Source organism: Phytophthora cinnamomi (assembly GCF_018691715.1).
Source record: "Phytophthora cinnamomi strain GKB4 chromosome Unknown Contig96, whole genome shotgun sequence".
NCBI lineage: Eukaryota > Oomycota > Peronosporomycetes > Peronosporales > Peronosporaceae > Phytophthora > Phytophthora cinnamomi.
The window spans coordinates 197,098-212,522 of record NW_027151029.1 but is presented as its reverse complement, the minus strand read 5'-3'; the positions used below and the strand labels follow the sequence as shown (position 1 = coordinate 212,522).

At 55.2% G+C, this 15,425-nt stretch overlaps 5 protein-coding genes across 5 annotated transcripts; 4 read left to right on the top strand and 1 right to left on the bottom strand.

Annotated features, from left to right (window-relative positions):
- Positions 1-1,842: 1,842 nt before the first annotated feature.
- Positions 1,843-4,042, top strand: IUM83_18159 (reverse transcriptase; the record flags this gene model as incomplete). The annotated part of the gene is made up of 3 exons (XM_067943142.1): positions 1,843-2,092; positions 2,458-2,521; positions 3,058-4,042. 3 exons carry the CDS (start codon positions 1,843-1,845, stop codon positions 4,040-4,042), a joined length of 1,299 nt encoding a protein of 432 aa, XP_067783782.1.
- A 2,025-nt stretch (positions 4,043-6,067) lies between these two features.
- Positions 6,068-7,527, bottom strand: IUM83_18158 (uncharacterized protein; the record flags this gene model as incomplete). The annotated part of the gene is made up of 3 exons (XM_067943141.1): positions 6,068-6,413; positions 7,085-7,208; positions 7,281-7,527. The coding sequence occupies 3 exons, from the start codon at positions 7,525-7,527 to the stop codon at positions 6,068-6,070; spliced, it is 717 nt and encodes a 238-aa protein (XP_067783778.1).
- A 590-nt stretch (positions 7,528-8,117) lies between these two features.
- IUM83_18157 (Retrovirus-related Pol polyprotein from transposon TNT 1-94) lies at positions 8,118-9,458 on the top strand (the record flags this gene model as incomplete). The annotated part of the gene is made up of 1 exon (XM_067943140.1): positions 8,118-9,458. One exon carries the CDS (start codon positions 8,118-8,120, stop codon positions 9,456-9,458), a length of 1,341 nt encoding a protein of 446 aa, XP_067783707.1.
- Positions 9,459-9,497: 39 nt separating this feature from the next.
- On the top strand, positions 9,498-10,106 carry IUM83_18156 (Integrase catalytic core protein; the record flags this gene model as incomplete). The annotated part of the gene is made up of 1 exon (XM_067943139.1): positions 9,498-10,106. One exon carries the CDS (start codon positions 9,498-9,500, stop codon positions 10,104-10,106), a length of 609 nt encoding a protein of 202 aa, XP_067783708.1.
- A 53-nt stretch (positions 10,107-10,159) lies between these two features.
- Positions 10,160-11,629, top strand: IUM83_18155 (Integrase catalytic core protein; the record flags this gene model as incomplete). Its single annotated transcript, XM_067943138.1, has 1 exon — positions 10,160-11,629. The coding sequence occupies one exon, from the start codon at positions 10,160-10,162 to the stop codon at positions 11,627-11,629; it is 1,470 nt and encodes a 489-aa protein (XP_067783784.1).
- Between the last annotated feature and the right edge of the window lie 3,796 nt (positions 11,630-15,425).

Genomic DNA, 15,425 nt, shown 5'->3' with positions numbered 1-15,425 from the left:
CAACCACCGCCCCACTCTGTCGCTGTAACGGGGTTATACGTACAAGTGGCTGCAAGCCACTTGTGAATTTAACAGATAGGATATCTGTTAAAAAGTTTTAGATACTTCCTCACCTTGGTGTAAGTCACACCAATGGATACATTGAAGTGGACCACCACAATGAGTGGTCCACACCTACCCAAAGATCCTATTGGTAGAAAGCAGCATCTTTCTACCAATCAGAGTCATGCATATTAGCGGGGCTCTGACAGCCAGCCGCTGCCAACCCCTTTCACAGATGATAAACAGTTTTAGCAGTTTTAGAAGGAAGATCAATTTACAAACAACACAGTTCTCATTTTACCTAATCTAAGTCACTTGGAGTCTTATCTGATTTAAATTATATTTGTGTATTCAAATATAATTAACGCAAGTAATTACTAAGCACTTACGCTTCCTCATACACGTCGCGCAACGTGTAAGCTAAAGTAGTGAGTCGAGTTAGACCCACTACACCTGGCAGCACTTTGTAGTCCGTCCACCGACCGACTGCTTGACGTTCGTACGAGGTGTACGAACGCGGAGCCGAACCACATGAGCACGGAGGTGCCCATGGAGAGCTCCAACACGCCTGCAACGCATGTTGCACGCGCCGACTGCCCCCACCTGTCTGACCCAGAGTGGGAAGCCCTCCAACGACTGTCAACAGTCATTGGAGAAGCGGCGATAGCTACGATGCTGCGTACGCTATCGCCGATGGAGCAACATGGTGTTGCTCTAGGATTCATCATGAAGGAGCAGCGTGATGCTGCTTCCTCAGTGACGGCGTCGTCAGGGACGACACCGCGTGCTCAACCATTAAAGTTGAGCGTAAGCAATTACGTGGGAAGAGAGGGCGAGCCTCTCCTCCGATGGCTTGTCGAGCTCGACACAGCCATAGCGGCTCGACGCATCGTCGACCCGCTGTCGAAGGTCGCGTTCGCCATGTCCTGCCTTGGCGGACGCGCAAGGAGTTGGGCGTATGGACGCCGACTCTCCGATCCTACGTGCTTCAGCACGTACGAAGTATTCAAAGAGGAGCTCAAACAAGCGTTTGAGCCCCCGCAAACGAGTTCCGGTCGAGGGCGGAGTTCCTCGACCTTCAGCAGGGTAAGCATGATGTCCATACTTACGCGCAGCGCGCACGATATTTGGTATCAAATATCGTGACTAACCCGATTGACGAGGCGACCAAGGTCGTCACGTTCATGAAGGGGCTTAGAGATGGGCCTGTGAAGACCTATCTCTTCCGAGAGTACCCGAGTACTCTCGAAGCTGCAATCACCCTTGCCATGCAAGAAGAGTTTAGCCTGCGGCAGGCTAAACTCCATGAAAATGCGCCGAGACTGCTACCGCGCCCGGTAGCGAGGACGGGAGGTCCGGAACCAATGGACCTCTCGAACGCAACAACTGCTGGTTACCATCAGTAGGGAGGCAACGCGCGATGCTTCCGTTGTGGAAGGATCGGTCACTTTGTACGGGAGTGCACAGCTCCCATGCCCCTGGAGGTGGCCGTCGTGGCGATCGACAAAACACGCGAACATCCAGTAGGGGCGGGGCGCCCTACTGGTAATGCAGTCACGGGTGCCGACATCGGGCACGCGACACTGAGGACTGCAGCCCCCAGTGAGACTAGCTCTCGCTGCAAAAAAACAAGATGACAGACCGAACCTAGTCATCCTGAAGGTTTACTCGAAGAGAGCGAGTGACTCTCTTCGAGCTTTGGTAGATTCAGGCGCGTCGAATAACTTTGTTCGATTACGGAGCCTGCCAAGACTTGACTTCGAGAGGGTAAATGTACCTCGAAGTCTTCTGGACGTACGACTGGCAACAGGTGCCATCGTGAAGACCGAGAAGCGCGTCGTGAACGTGCGCTTCTCGTACAAACAACGAGTGTTTGTCGAACACTTTATCGTCCTGGACCTGGACGATAAGTTCGACGTGGTAATGGGCATGCCGTGGCTTGCACGGCATGATCCGGTGATAGACTGGAAGAAGGGCACACTCGTGCGCTTCGGACGCGACAGCGGAACAGAGAGCGATGGCCCTGTTACCGCAGCGCACGCACCAGCAGGTGCGCGCGGCTTACCAGCCGAGACAGCGCTTAATGCTGCTGTCCCGGAGTGCCCAAGAAGTGCGCGAGGGCGCGCACAAGTGAGACCCACGTCGGCAATGCTGCCGACGTCGGAAGAAAAGATGTGCTGGTTCCGGGAACCAACACCCACGCTCAAGCGTGTAAGGGACAATACCTGACTCGAAGAGGTCAGGTCGACGACGACGCGTCGGCTCCGGGAGCCAACGCACCCTCGGTCATGAGGGGCTCCGCCAATGAATGGCGTCGAGGTGACGAAGGTGTGTCAACTCCGGGAGTTGACGCTGCAAACAGTGCGGACGGTTGCAAACGTACCACACTGACGCAATTTGCATGCTGTCGTGCAGCCGGGCTGCACGACGAAGCGCCATGCGATCAAGCCGGGCTTGATATCGCGCGCCCGCAGACAGGGTCTGCCGGCGAAGGGACACATTACCATGCAGCCGGGCTGCGCGAAGGAAAATGCAGTCAAGCCGGGCTTGATACCGCGCGCCCGCGGACAGGGTCCGCCGGCGAGCGACTGTCCACGGCCGGGCCTGGACCAGAAGAACAACTGTGCGGAGCCGGGCTCCGCACAACAAGAAGACGGCACATGCGGAGAACGCTGCGCAAGTCTCGGTCCGGGACCGAGACGACACGAGAACAGTCTGCTGAACAGACTGAGGCGGCGACGCCGGATGTCAAGACGCTAAGCGTCTTGACGCGCACCGATACTGGATTCCAGTATCGTGAGATGGAACTCGCTAGTCCTCCGACGACGGCGTCGGAGTTGACTTCGCTTCCAGCCATGAGCTGGAAGCGCTTCACGCGCGACTTGCACGATGGACGCATCGAACAAGTCTGCGTTCTTTCGGACAGCGAAAGAACGGCGAGCGAGAGCGAAGAGCTGAGGCAGCTCTTCATGGGAAGTACCACTGAGAGTGTCTTCACAGTGTCTTCACTCTCAGTGCGAAGACGAAGCGAGAGCGCTTCGAGGAACAAGGTTGGGACTCGCTGAAGTCGAGTCCCTATTACGAACTGTTGAGGGAGTACAAAGACGTGCTCCCGGAAGAGATTCCTGCGGAGCTTCCGCAGGATAAGGGCATTCAGCACGAGATTGATCTCGTGCCGGGCACGAAGTACTGTGTCACGCGGCAGTGGCCACTGCCGCGAGAGCAAGTAAAAGCAATCGACGACTTCTTTGAAAGTCGTCGCAAAGCAGGACAAGTGCGGGAATCAAAGTCCCCGCACAGTGCTCCGACGTTCTGTGTCAAGAAGCCACAGGGCGGATGGCGCATCGTTCATGCCTACAACAAGCTGAACGATGCGACGGTACCGGCGCAGACGCCGATACCACGAAAAGATGTCATCATCGATTCGATGGCCGGGAGCACCGTTTACAGTGCTCTCGACTTACGAGATGGATTCTATCAAATCCTAATGCGTGAGAGCGATATCCCTCTCACGGCAGTGAGCACGCCAAGCGGCATGCTCTGGGAATGGCTAGTAATGCCACAGGGGCTTAAGAACGCCCCTGCGACTTTCAACAGGTGCGTGACGCACTTGTTGCGCTCGGTGCGCGACTTCGCACCGAGCTACTTCGATGGTGTTTTCATCCACAGCCGAGATGTGGACGGAAAGACCGACGAAGAGATGCACAGGGTCCATCTCCGGAAACTACTCGAGCTTATGCGAAAACATAAGCTCTACGCGAACCTGAAGAAGTGTATCTTCGGGGCGAGCGAGATACCCGTCCTCGGGTGTCTCGTAGGGAAGAATGGTGTTCGCCCTGACCCGGAAAAGGTCAGAGTGATAAATGAATGGCCAACGCCTTCAAGTGTCAAGGAACTGAGGCAGTTCCTTGGCTTGGCCACGTACTTGTGCAAATACATGGGGGACTATGCGGGCAAGATCCGCCCGCTGTCACAGCTTCTTAAGAAAGAAGCTGTGTGAAATTGGACACCCGATTGCCAAAAGGCATTCGATGCAGTCAAGCGGGGCTTGACTGAGGCGCCGATCTTGGCAGTGGCTGACCAAGATCGCCCATTTCACGTAGTGTGCGACGCATCCGACTTCGCGATCGGATGCGCGTTGATGCAGCACGATCACGAGGGCCGTGATCGTGTCGTCTACTACCAATCGCGTCAGCTGAAAGCAGCTGAGCGCAACTATCCGGTGCATGACAAGGAACTCCTTGCCATGAAATACGCACTCGCAACGTTCCGAGTGTATTTGCTTGGAAGTAGACCATTTGTGGTCTACACCGACCATGCATCACTGCGCACTGCAGTGAAGTCACCACACATTTCACAAAGAATGGCGAGATGGCTCTCATTCTTTGCGGAGTATAACTTCCGGGTCGAATACAAACCCGAAAGATTGAATGTGGTGGCCGACGCGTTATCACGTCGGCCGGACTATGCAGAAGCTGCTGACGTCAATGCCATTGACGTCACGCGATCAAGCAAACCCACATCGTCTCTGTTGGACGACACGTGAAGCCCGCGTACGCGCACGACGCGGACGCGAAACACTTGCTAGCCTATGGCACAACACCTTCTGACGAGGCTCGTCAGAAGTTGCCCAAGCACCTTCGTGCGCGTGCACACCGCTTTCGTGTGCACGAAGGACTGCTACTTTACAACGCAGTCGACGACAACGCGGATCGCGTTGTCGTGCCAAATGACCATGACCTGCGACTCAGGATCATGTACGAGTATCACGATGCCCCGACTGCGGGACATCTCGGACGTGAGAAGACATACGTCCTTCTCACGCGCGACTTCTACTGGCACCACCAGTATAAGTGGGTGCGCAAGTATATCCGTGCTCGCGAGGTATGCCAACGCGTAAAGCCTGCGCCGTTTGCACAGGCTCCATTGCAATCACTACCGACTCCGTCGGAGTGTTGGAAGTCCATGTCTTTGGACTTCATCTTTGGTCTTCCCCCGGACAGCGGAGGGAATACCGGTGTTGTGGTCTTCGTCGACCGCTTCAGCAAGATGGTACATCTTGCTGCGGTGCCGGCAGAGGTGACTGCGAAGCAGACGGCCCGTCTGTTCGTCGACATGGTGTTCAAACACCATGGCATGCCGACCGACATCGTGTCGGACAGAGACCCGCGCTTCACAGCGCACCTGTGGCAAGAAGTGTTTACACTTCTTGGGAGCCAGCTTTCCATGTCGACTGCAGATCATCCGCAGACGGACGGTCAAACCGAGCGCGTGAATCGCGTGCTCGTCGATATGTTGAAGAGCTACGCTCACTCGTTCCAATACTGGAGCGAGTGCTTATCGATGGCAGAGTTTGCCATCAATAACTCAGGGCATGCCTCGACCGGGCATACACCGTTCTACGTGCATGCCATGCGGCATCCACGTCTACCGAGTTTACTCGGAGTGCGGGCTCCCACTTTAAGTGGGGGAGGATCTACAACTGCAATACAGCAGCCGCAGAAAACCGCTGACACTTGCACAGTGTCAGCTGCAACAATGGACAAACCACATGAGTCTGCGCAGGGCGCAGACTCCACCACCACCAAGGACAACGACCACGGGTCTGCGCAGTGCGCAGACACCGCAAAGAACCACGCAGAGGCCGGGCCTCTAGCGGAGAGCGAGCTTAATGACTTCAGCTCGGATGCAATCAACTTCCTTACTAAAAGACAAACCGTGATTCGGTTTGTCCAAGATGCAATAGCAGCTTCTGTTGATCAACAGAAGCTGAACGCAGACAATGCGGGCAGAGACAACACAAATGAATTCAAAGTTAGTTCATTGGTTTTGTTAGCTACTCAAAACCTGCCTAAACATGCAGTTTCGGATATCGGAGCAAGCAAGCTTGCTCCGCGCTTCATCGGGCCGTTCACTGTGTTGGCACGGCACGGCAACGCTTACACGCTAGACATACCGTCTAGCATGCGCCTCCATCCGACCTTTTACGTCGGACGGCTGAAGCCATACCTGCAGCACGAGCCATCTAGCTCGGCTGACCCGAAGCCTCGGCAGGAGCCGAGGCAGAAGCGCAAGCCTTGGCCTCGGCGACGAGCAGCCTCTCCTCCAGCGCGCGGACGCGCTGGAGCGACTCCTTCATCCGGGTCCCCAACTCGACCGGGATATTCGAGGAGGTCTGCGAGACCGCCGCGACTTGGGCCTTCTGGTTCGCCAGCTCCTGTTTCAGGGCGGCGAACTCAGCGCCCTGCAGACGCTCCACAGCGGTCACCCGGTCGTGGAGAGGCGCATACTGATCAGCCCGGGGCTGATCATACCCGGGGCGTGTTCCCACCCCCGCCACCGCCGATCCGTGACGCCCGCGGCTCAACCCGCTGGATGGTTGAGCGCATAGTATCCCGAAAACGAACCCTCAAGGGGCTCGTTTTCGTATTCGTTGGAGAAGATTTCCTCCCCATCAAGATACATGGGAGCCGCGGAACGTCTTGCTGGAGGACGTTCCGGAAATGGTGAGGGCGTACGAGGAACAGTACGCGCTGGCGCAGCGGAAGTAGTGCGAGCGCTGCGGTCATCGCTAGCGCCCAAACCCTCACGTGCTAAGAACTTAGCGCGGAGATTTGAGACTCTCGGGCACACGGAATGACGTGTACCCGTTCAGGCCGCGGTCGCTCAAGCGGACCGCGCCTGGGGAACACTTCGTGCACTGAAAGCCCTCGGGCACAGCGCACGGCACATTAGTCTCCTCCGCAGCAACGTGGAGTTGCTCCAACTTTCCACGCATCGAGTATGTCTCGAAGCGATCACGCGCTTGCTTAATCCGATCACGGTAAGCACTCGGCTTCTTGTTGAAGTTCTCAACAAAAGCATTCCAACTTTGACAAAGTGCCTGCCACTCGGGCACTTTCTGCGAGAAGATGTTTTCTTGCTTTGAAACCATCGGAGCTCATGGAAGAGTCCGATGTAATAATCGCGCCTTCGATGCGTTTCAGCATCAAAGTGCAGCTCGACAGCCACAGCGTCATCTTTGATGGTGCTGCATACGTACAGCGGCACCTCATTCGGAGGTACCGAGTTCCCATACTGGTCCGTGATCTCGGACGCGGACGGTATCCACGGATCACGCGCTGCAGGCGCAGCGCGCGGAGAGCCTTGAGCTTTGGAATCGCGCGCTGCAGTTGCAGCGCGCGGAGAACTGTGAGCCCCAGCGGAAGCGAGTGGGATATCACTCTCAGTTCGCGAACGCTTCGAACTCGAAGCGTCCGATTCGTCCCCTTCACGCGGGCGAATGTTCTTAGCATGGGGGTCGAGCGATTCGCTCGACACTGAGTCTTTACGCTTTGAGGGCGAGTCCTCCTCGCCCTCCATGTCTTCATCGTCGTCGTCGAAGTCGACGACGTCACCGTACTTCGCCTTCTGGCGTTCGAAGTAGTCGTCGATGGAGAGATGACTCTCCGCCGACTTCGGGTTCTTCTTCTGGGGCGCGCTCATCGTTGAATGAGCGCGGGTTTCTTCTCCAAACGCGGAGAATTGATGTGCGGAGACCCCGCGCGTCTAACCTTAAGGGGGGGGGGGTGATGGTGTAACGGGGTTACACGCACAAGTGGCTACAAGCCCCTTGTGATTTTAACAGATATGATATCTGTTAAAAAGTTTTAGACACTTCCTCACCTTGGTGTAAGTCACACCAATGGATACATTGAAGTGGGCCACCACAATGAGTGGTCCACACCTACCCAAAGATCCTATTGGTAGAAAGCAGCATCTTTCTACCAATTAGAGACGTGCATATTGGCGGGGCTCTGATAGCCAGCCGCTGCCAACCCCTTTCACAGATGATAAACAGTTTTAGCAGTTTTAGAAGGAAGATCAATTTACAAACAACACAGTTCTCATTTTACCTAATCTAAGTCACTTGGAGTCTTATCTGATTTAAATTATATTTGTGTATTCAAATATAATTAACTCAAGTAATTACTAAGTACTTACGCTTCCTCATACACGTAGCGCAACGTGTAAGCTAAAGTAGTGAATCAAGTTAGACCCACTACAGCTCAGGAGTCTGCCCAAGAGTTTCGAGAATGTCGTTCTCAACGATGAGCAACGCAGAGCTGCGCACTCAAGATGTGATCAAGGTGCTCACGAATGAGCACATCAAGCGGCAGGGCGAGAAGTCGGCTCAGGTGAAGGTTGAAGATGCTGCGAGGGCCTTCAATGCCGAGCGTGAAAGTCGCCAATGCACGTACTGCGGAAAATCGGGGCACGTCATGGAAAAGTGCTGGACCAAGCAGAACGAGGAGAATCGAGGTGCACGACGTGGCCGGTCTGGTCGCAGTGCGAACAACGTCCATTGGCGCGACGACAGCGACGACGACTGCGTCGCGTTCGCGGTCTCTATGGAGTGTGGAGTCTCCAGGACCAACACGTTTCAAGGCTCATGGGCGATCGACAGTGGTGCCACGCTCCACATCTGCAACGACAAGACCAAGTTTGTTGACATCAATGTGTGCGACGAAGGTGAACTCACGGTCGCCAATGGCAACACGGCCAAGATCATGGGAGTCGGGACGGTCGTGCAGCGGTTCACTTTGCCCAACGGCAATGAGCGCGACATCCGCATTCAAGATGCACTTTACGTGCCAAGCATGAACAAGAACCTGCTTTCGGTGCCGCAGAACAACCGAAGTGGACAGTTCAAGGTGGTGTTTGATGGTGCTGAAATGCACATCGCACAGAAGAAGTCGATGAAAATCGTGGCTTCCGCGGACCTGATCGGCGGTCTCTACTGGGTCCGTGTCCCAAGCTGCGCTGCGAATTCGGTGTCCAAGGCGTCGATCAACGCGGTGGATCTTCATGCGCGTTTGGGTCACGCGCCGAATGACGTTCTTCGGAAGATGGTCTCAAGTGGCAAGGTGACGGGTGCGAAAATGCCGACATTGTCGAAGAAGTCAAGCCAATGTCGTGGGTGCCAACAAGGGAAAATGGTGAAAAAGCCCTTCCCAAGCAACCCGAACAAGCGCAAGTACAAGCCGTTCGAGTTCCTCCACTTCGACATTTGCGGGCCCATGGAGGAAGAGTCGCTGGGTGGCAGCCGCTACCTGTTGCTGATCACGGACGAAGCCAGCGGCTGCATGTCGGGATTCTGTCTGCGAGCCAGGTCGGAGAGTGAAGGCTGCTTGCGCCGATTTATCACCAAGGTGGAGAAGCAATTCGATGCCAGGGTGAAGTTCGTGCGCCATGACGGAGCCAAGGAGTTCGCGACCAATTCGCTCTTGGCGTACTATGAAGACCACGGCATCGAAGTGCAGCCCACGGTTCGGTATGCGCATCAAACGAACGCGACGGCTGAACGCGCCAACCGAACCATCGTGACCATCGGCCACAGCATGCTGCACTACGCTGGGTTGGACAAGACGTTCTGAGCGGAAGCAGCGATGACGGCGATTTACATCAAGAATCGGCTGTCGTCTCCCAAGTCGCCCGACAAAACTCCGTTCGAGATCGTCTACAAGTCCAAGCCCAACGTCAAACACATGCGAATCTTCGGATGCAAGGCCTACGTTTTGACGCCGAAGGAGAAGCGAATCAAGTGGGACCCCAAAGCTCGTGAAGGAATTTTCATGGGTTGCGAGGAGCGTTCTAAGGCGTATCGAGTTTATGACATCGAGGCGGGGCAGGTGGTGATCTCTCGCGATGTCACATTCGATGAGTCAAGCTTCGATGACTCCAAGGCTGATGCTGGTGAAGAAGTCAACCGATTTACCGACGTTTTCGACGACATGCAAGTCTCCGACGACTCCGTCACAAGGGTGTTCACGCAGGCGGGGAAGCGCAAATCGCGTCTGGACAACCAAGATCGCGGCAATGTTCGGCTAGTGCTGGACTCGAAGAAGCAAGCGCGCCTGGACCGTCGGCTGATCAAGACCAACGTGAACCTACAACGGCGCAAGAAGAAAAATCCGAAGAAAATGATGAAGACGGCTCGACTCCACCCATGTTCTGGCGTGCAAGTGCGAATGCTGTGGAAGCAAGTGACAGCGCGGAGCCGAAGACGTTTCAAGAAGCTGTGAACGGACCAGACCAAGTCCAGTGGCGCAAGGCAATTCGCGCCGAAATCAAGTCTATGCGGCTGCGGGGTGTTTTCCGCGCCGCCAAACTGCCCAACAACCAGCGCGCTGTCGGTATCAAGTGGGTGTTCAAGATCAAGCGTAACGCTATCAGATCGATCGAGAAGTGCAAGGTTCGACTCGTCGCGAAAGGCTTTGTGCAGAAGTACGGGATCGACTACACCGAGACGTTTTCGCTCGTGGTCAAGTACGTCACGCTGCGAATGATCATTGCGGTTGCCAAGTACTTCGGATGGCCGATGGACCAGCTCGACGTGGTGACTGCGTTGCTGTACGGCTTGATGAAGGAGAAGGTGTTCTGCAGCGTGCCTGAAGGCGTGGAACTGGACGACGGTTTCGACTGCGTGGAACTGCTCAAGGCGATTTACGGGCTCAAGCAAGCTTCGCGAGTTTGGAACGAGACCTTCGACGAGTATGTGCGCTCCATCGGTTTTCGCGTCTCAAGCTACGACCCATGCCTCTACATCAAGGTCGTCGACGGCGAATGCGTTCTGCTGCTGGTCTACGTGGACGATGTGTTGGTGACCGGAAGTTCGGCGGAAATGATCGCGGAAGTCAAGCGCCAACTCAAGTCGCGGTTCAAGATGACCGACAGTGGCAAGTGCTCCTTCATCCTCGGGATCGAGGTGGTCGACAACGCGGATGGCAGTGTTACGCTGAGCCAAGCTCGCTACATCAACGACATCCTGGAGCGCTTCGGCATGCAAGACTGCAAACCCGCTGCAAGCCCGGTCGACATCAGCATGAAGCTAGTTTCAAGCGACGCCATGACCAAGTTGGACGCGCCATTTCGCGAGGCTGTCGGTGGACTCATGCACTTGATGACATCGACTCGCCCGGACATTGCGTTTGCAGTTGGCTACGTGTCACGCTTCATGGAGAACCCGCAAGTCGAGCACTGGATTGCGGTCAAGCGCATCTTCCGCTACCTTCAAGCAACCAAGTCGCACGGAATCCGTTTTTCGGCGGGCAAGGACATCGACTTTCAAGGTTATTCGGATGCCGACTGGGCTGGTGATCTTAGTGATCGCAAGTCTACGTCGGGCTACCTGTTCCAAGTCGCCGGCGGACCGATCTCATGGGGTTCCAAGAAGCAGTCAAGTGTGTCACTATCGACAAGCAAGGCCGAGTACATCGCACTGAGTTTGGCGATTCAAGAAGGCAAGTGGGTGCACAAGTTGCTGTGCGAGATCCTGGTTGCTGCAGGCGGGGTCACGCCCGAGTTGAAGATTTTTGAAAACAACCAGTCGTGCATCAAGATGACCAAGAACCCCGTCAACCATGGCCGCGCCAAGCACATCGACATCAAGTACCATCACATCCGCGGCGAAGTCAAGCGCGGTGAAGTGATCGTCGAGTACTGCGAGACTGCCACCATGCTGGCCGACATCATGACCAAGGGACTTGCCGGACCACGCCACAAGGACTTGACGGCTGCGCTCGGCGTTCACGCGTGTTCGCATTGAGGGGGAGTGTTGCAGGGTACTGAACCTTGGTACACTGTACCAGTTCCGAGGTACCCGAACCGGTTAACCGAACCGGTCCAGTACGACCACACGTTGATTAGACGAGGAGGTTGATTGGACGAGTAGTGTAGAATGATGGTTGATTAGACGCACTAGTTGATAGGACGCATGGCCGCGTGCCTTTAGCACTAGCCTAGGTTGTAAGCTCCAGCAATCCAATCACTTCTGAATTTCGATTCAACCCCCCAAGTGACCTCGCTCGCCTCGCCCCAAGCCTCGGCGGGGTCTACGACCAAGTCAACCCGTGCAAGACCCAACTACGACCTTCTTCAAGACATCAGTGAGGACGAGCTGCACATCGATGCTAAGTACGAACTGCACTGCGAATCTTGAGATGTGAACGGAACAACTTGTGTTTCTGGGTACGTTACGGTAGTTTATAACTTACACGAGGACACGAGTCTAGATGTGTTTCTTACGAGAAAATACCTTATCTGAGTGGATATCCACTGAGATGCCCCCAAGGCCGACAATCGATGTCTGAAGTGAGTTGCAGCGCTCGCGCAGACACGTCCCCGTCTGATCTGCAGGTACAGACACCCACAAACTGATATCTACATACAGTTTATACCCTTGCACAACCGCTAGTTTTCGTTAACCATTCCGCGCCCATCCTCATTGAAGTACCGCTTGTGTGGTCTACTTATTCTGCATTCCATTTGAATGATCCCGCCAAAAGTGCACTTCAAACCAGATCTTCCCCGATAGACGTCAAGCGCTGCGCACAAGATGACCGCCCCCAGAAATGAACAAAAGACTCTTGGCTCACCATCCAGCAGAAATGCATGGTCATTGAGGCGTACAACCACCGCCCCACTCTGTCGCTGTAACGGGGTTATACGTACAAGTGGCTGCAAGCCACTTGTGAATTTAACAGATAGGTTATCTGTTAAAAGTTTTAGATACTTCCTCGCCTTGGTGTAAGACACACCAATGGATACATTGAAGTGGACCACCACAATGAGTGGTCCACACATACCCAAAGATCCTATTGGTAGAAAGCAGCATCTTTCTACCAATCAGAGTCATGCATATTAGCGGGGCTCTGACAGCCAGCCGCTGTCAACCCTTTCATAGATGATAAACAGTTTTTAGCAGTTTTAGAAGGAAGATCAATTTACAAACAACACAGTTCTCATTTCACCTATTCTAAGTCACTTGGAATCCTTTCTTATTTAACTTATATTTGTGTATTCAAATATAATTAACCTAAGTAATTACTAAGTACTTACGCTTCCTCATACACGTTGCGCAACGTGTAAGCTAAAGTAGTGAGTCAAGTTAGACCCACTACACCTGGTAGCACTTTGTAGTCCGTCCACCGACCGACTGCTTGACGTTCGTACGAGGTGTACGAACGCGGAGCCGAGAACCACATGAGCACGGAGGTGCCCATGGAGAGCTCCAACACGCCTGCTACGCATGTTGCACGCGCCGACTGCCCCCACCTGTCTGACCCAGAGTGGGAAGCCCTCCAACGACTGTCAACAGTCATTGGAGAAGCGGCGATAGCTACAATGCTGCGTACGCTATCGCCGATGGAGCAACATGGTGTTGCTCTGGGGTTCATCATGAAGGAGCAGCGTGACGCTGCTTCCTCAGTGACGGCGTCGTCAGGGACGACACCGCGTGCTCAACCATTAAAGTTGAGCGTAAGCAATTACGTGGGAAGAGAGGGCGAGCCTCTCCTCCGATGGCTTGTCGAGCTCGACACAGCCATAGCGGCTCGACGCATCGTCGACCCGCTGTCGAAGGTCGCGTTCGCCATGTCCTGCCTTGGCGGACGCGCAAGGAGTTGGGCGTATGGACGCCGACTCTCCGATCCTACGTGCTTCAGCACGTACGAAGTGTTCAAAGAGGAGCTCAAACAAGCGTTTGAGCCCCCGCAAAACGAGTTCCGGTCGAGGGCGGAGTTCCTCGACCTTCAGCAGGGTAAGCATGATGTCCATACTTACGCGCAGCGCGCACGATATTTGGTATCAAATATCGTGACTAACCCGATTGACGAGGCGACCAAGGTCGTCACGTTCATGAAGGGGCTTAGAGATGGGCCTGTGAAGACCTATCTCTTCCGAGAGTACCCGAGTACTCTCGAAGCTGCAATCACCCTTGCCATGCAAGAAGAGTTTAGCCTGCGGCAGGCTAAACTCCATGAAAATGCGCCGAGACTGCTACCGCGCCCGGTAGCGAGGACGGGAGGTCCGGAACCAATGGACCTCTCGAACGCAACAACTGCTGGTTACCAGCAGTAGGGAGGCAACGCGCGATGCTTCCGTTGTGGAAGGATCGGTCACTTTGTACGGGAGTGCACAGCTCCCATGCCCCCTGGAGGTGGCCGTCGTGGCGATCGACAAAACACGCGAACATCCAGTAGGCGCGGGGCGCCCTACTGGTAATGCAGTCACGGGTGCCGACATCGGGCACGCGACACTGAGGACTGCAGCCCCCAGTGAGACTAGCTCTCGCTGCAAAAAAACAAGATGACAGACCGAACCTAGTCATCCTGAAGGTTTACTCGAAGAGAGCGAGTGACTCTCTTCGAGCTTTGGTAGATTCAGGCGCGTCGAATAACTTTGTTCGATTACGGAGCCTGCCAAGACTTGACTTCGAGAGGGTAAATGTACCTCGAAGTCTTCTGGACGTACGACTGGCAACAGGTGCCATCGTGAAGACCGAGAAGCGCGTCGTGAACGTGCGCTTCTCGTACAAACAACGAGTGTTTGTCGAACACTTTATCGTCCTGGACCTGGACGATAAGTTCGACGTGGTAATGGGCATGCCGTGGCTTGCACGGCATGATCCGGTGATAGACTGGAAGAAGCGCACGCTCGTGCGCTTCGGACGCGACAGCGGAACAGAGAGCGATGGCCCTGTTACCGCAGCGCACGCACCAGCAGGTGCGCGCGGCTTACCAGCCGAGACAGCGCTTAATGCTGCTGTCCTGGAGTGCCCAAGAAGTGCGCGAGGGCGCGCACAAGTGAGACCCACGTCGGCAATGCTGCCGACGTCGGAAGAAAAGATGTGCTGGTTCCGGGAACCAACACCCACGCTCAAGCGTGTAAGGGACAGTCCCTGACCCGAAGCGGTCAGGTCGACGACGACGCGTCGGCTCCGGGAGCCAACGCACCCTCGGTCATGAGGGGCTCCGCCAATGAATGGCGTCGAGGTGACGAAGGTGTGTCAACTCCGGGAGTTGACGCTGCAAACAGTGCGGACGGTTGCAAACGTACCACACTGACGCAATTTGCATGCTGTCGTGCAGCCGGGCTGCACGACGAAGCGCCATGCGATCAAGCCGGGCTTGATATCGCGCGCCCGCAGACAGGGTCTGCCGGCGAAGGGACACATTACCGTGCAGCCGGGCTGCACGAAGGAAAATACGGTCAAGCCGGACTTGATACCGCGCGCCCGCGGACAGGGTCCGCCGGCGAACGACTGTCCACGGCCGGGCCTGGACCAGAAGAGCAACTGTGCGGAGCCGGGCTCCGCACAACAAGAAGACGGCGCATGCGGAAAACGCTGCGCAAGTCTCGGTCCGGGACCGAGACGCAACAAGAGCAGTCTGCTGGGCAGACTGCGGCGGTGACGCCGAATGTCAAGACGCTAAGCGTCTTGACGCGCACCGATACTGTAGTGGGTCTAACTTGACTCACTACTTTAGCTTACACGTTGCGCAACGTGTATGAGGAAGCGTAAGTACTTAGTAATTACTTAGGTTAATTATATTTGAATACAC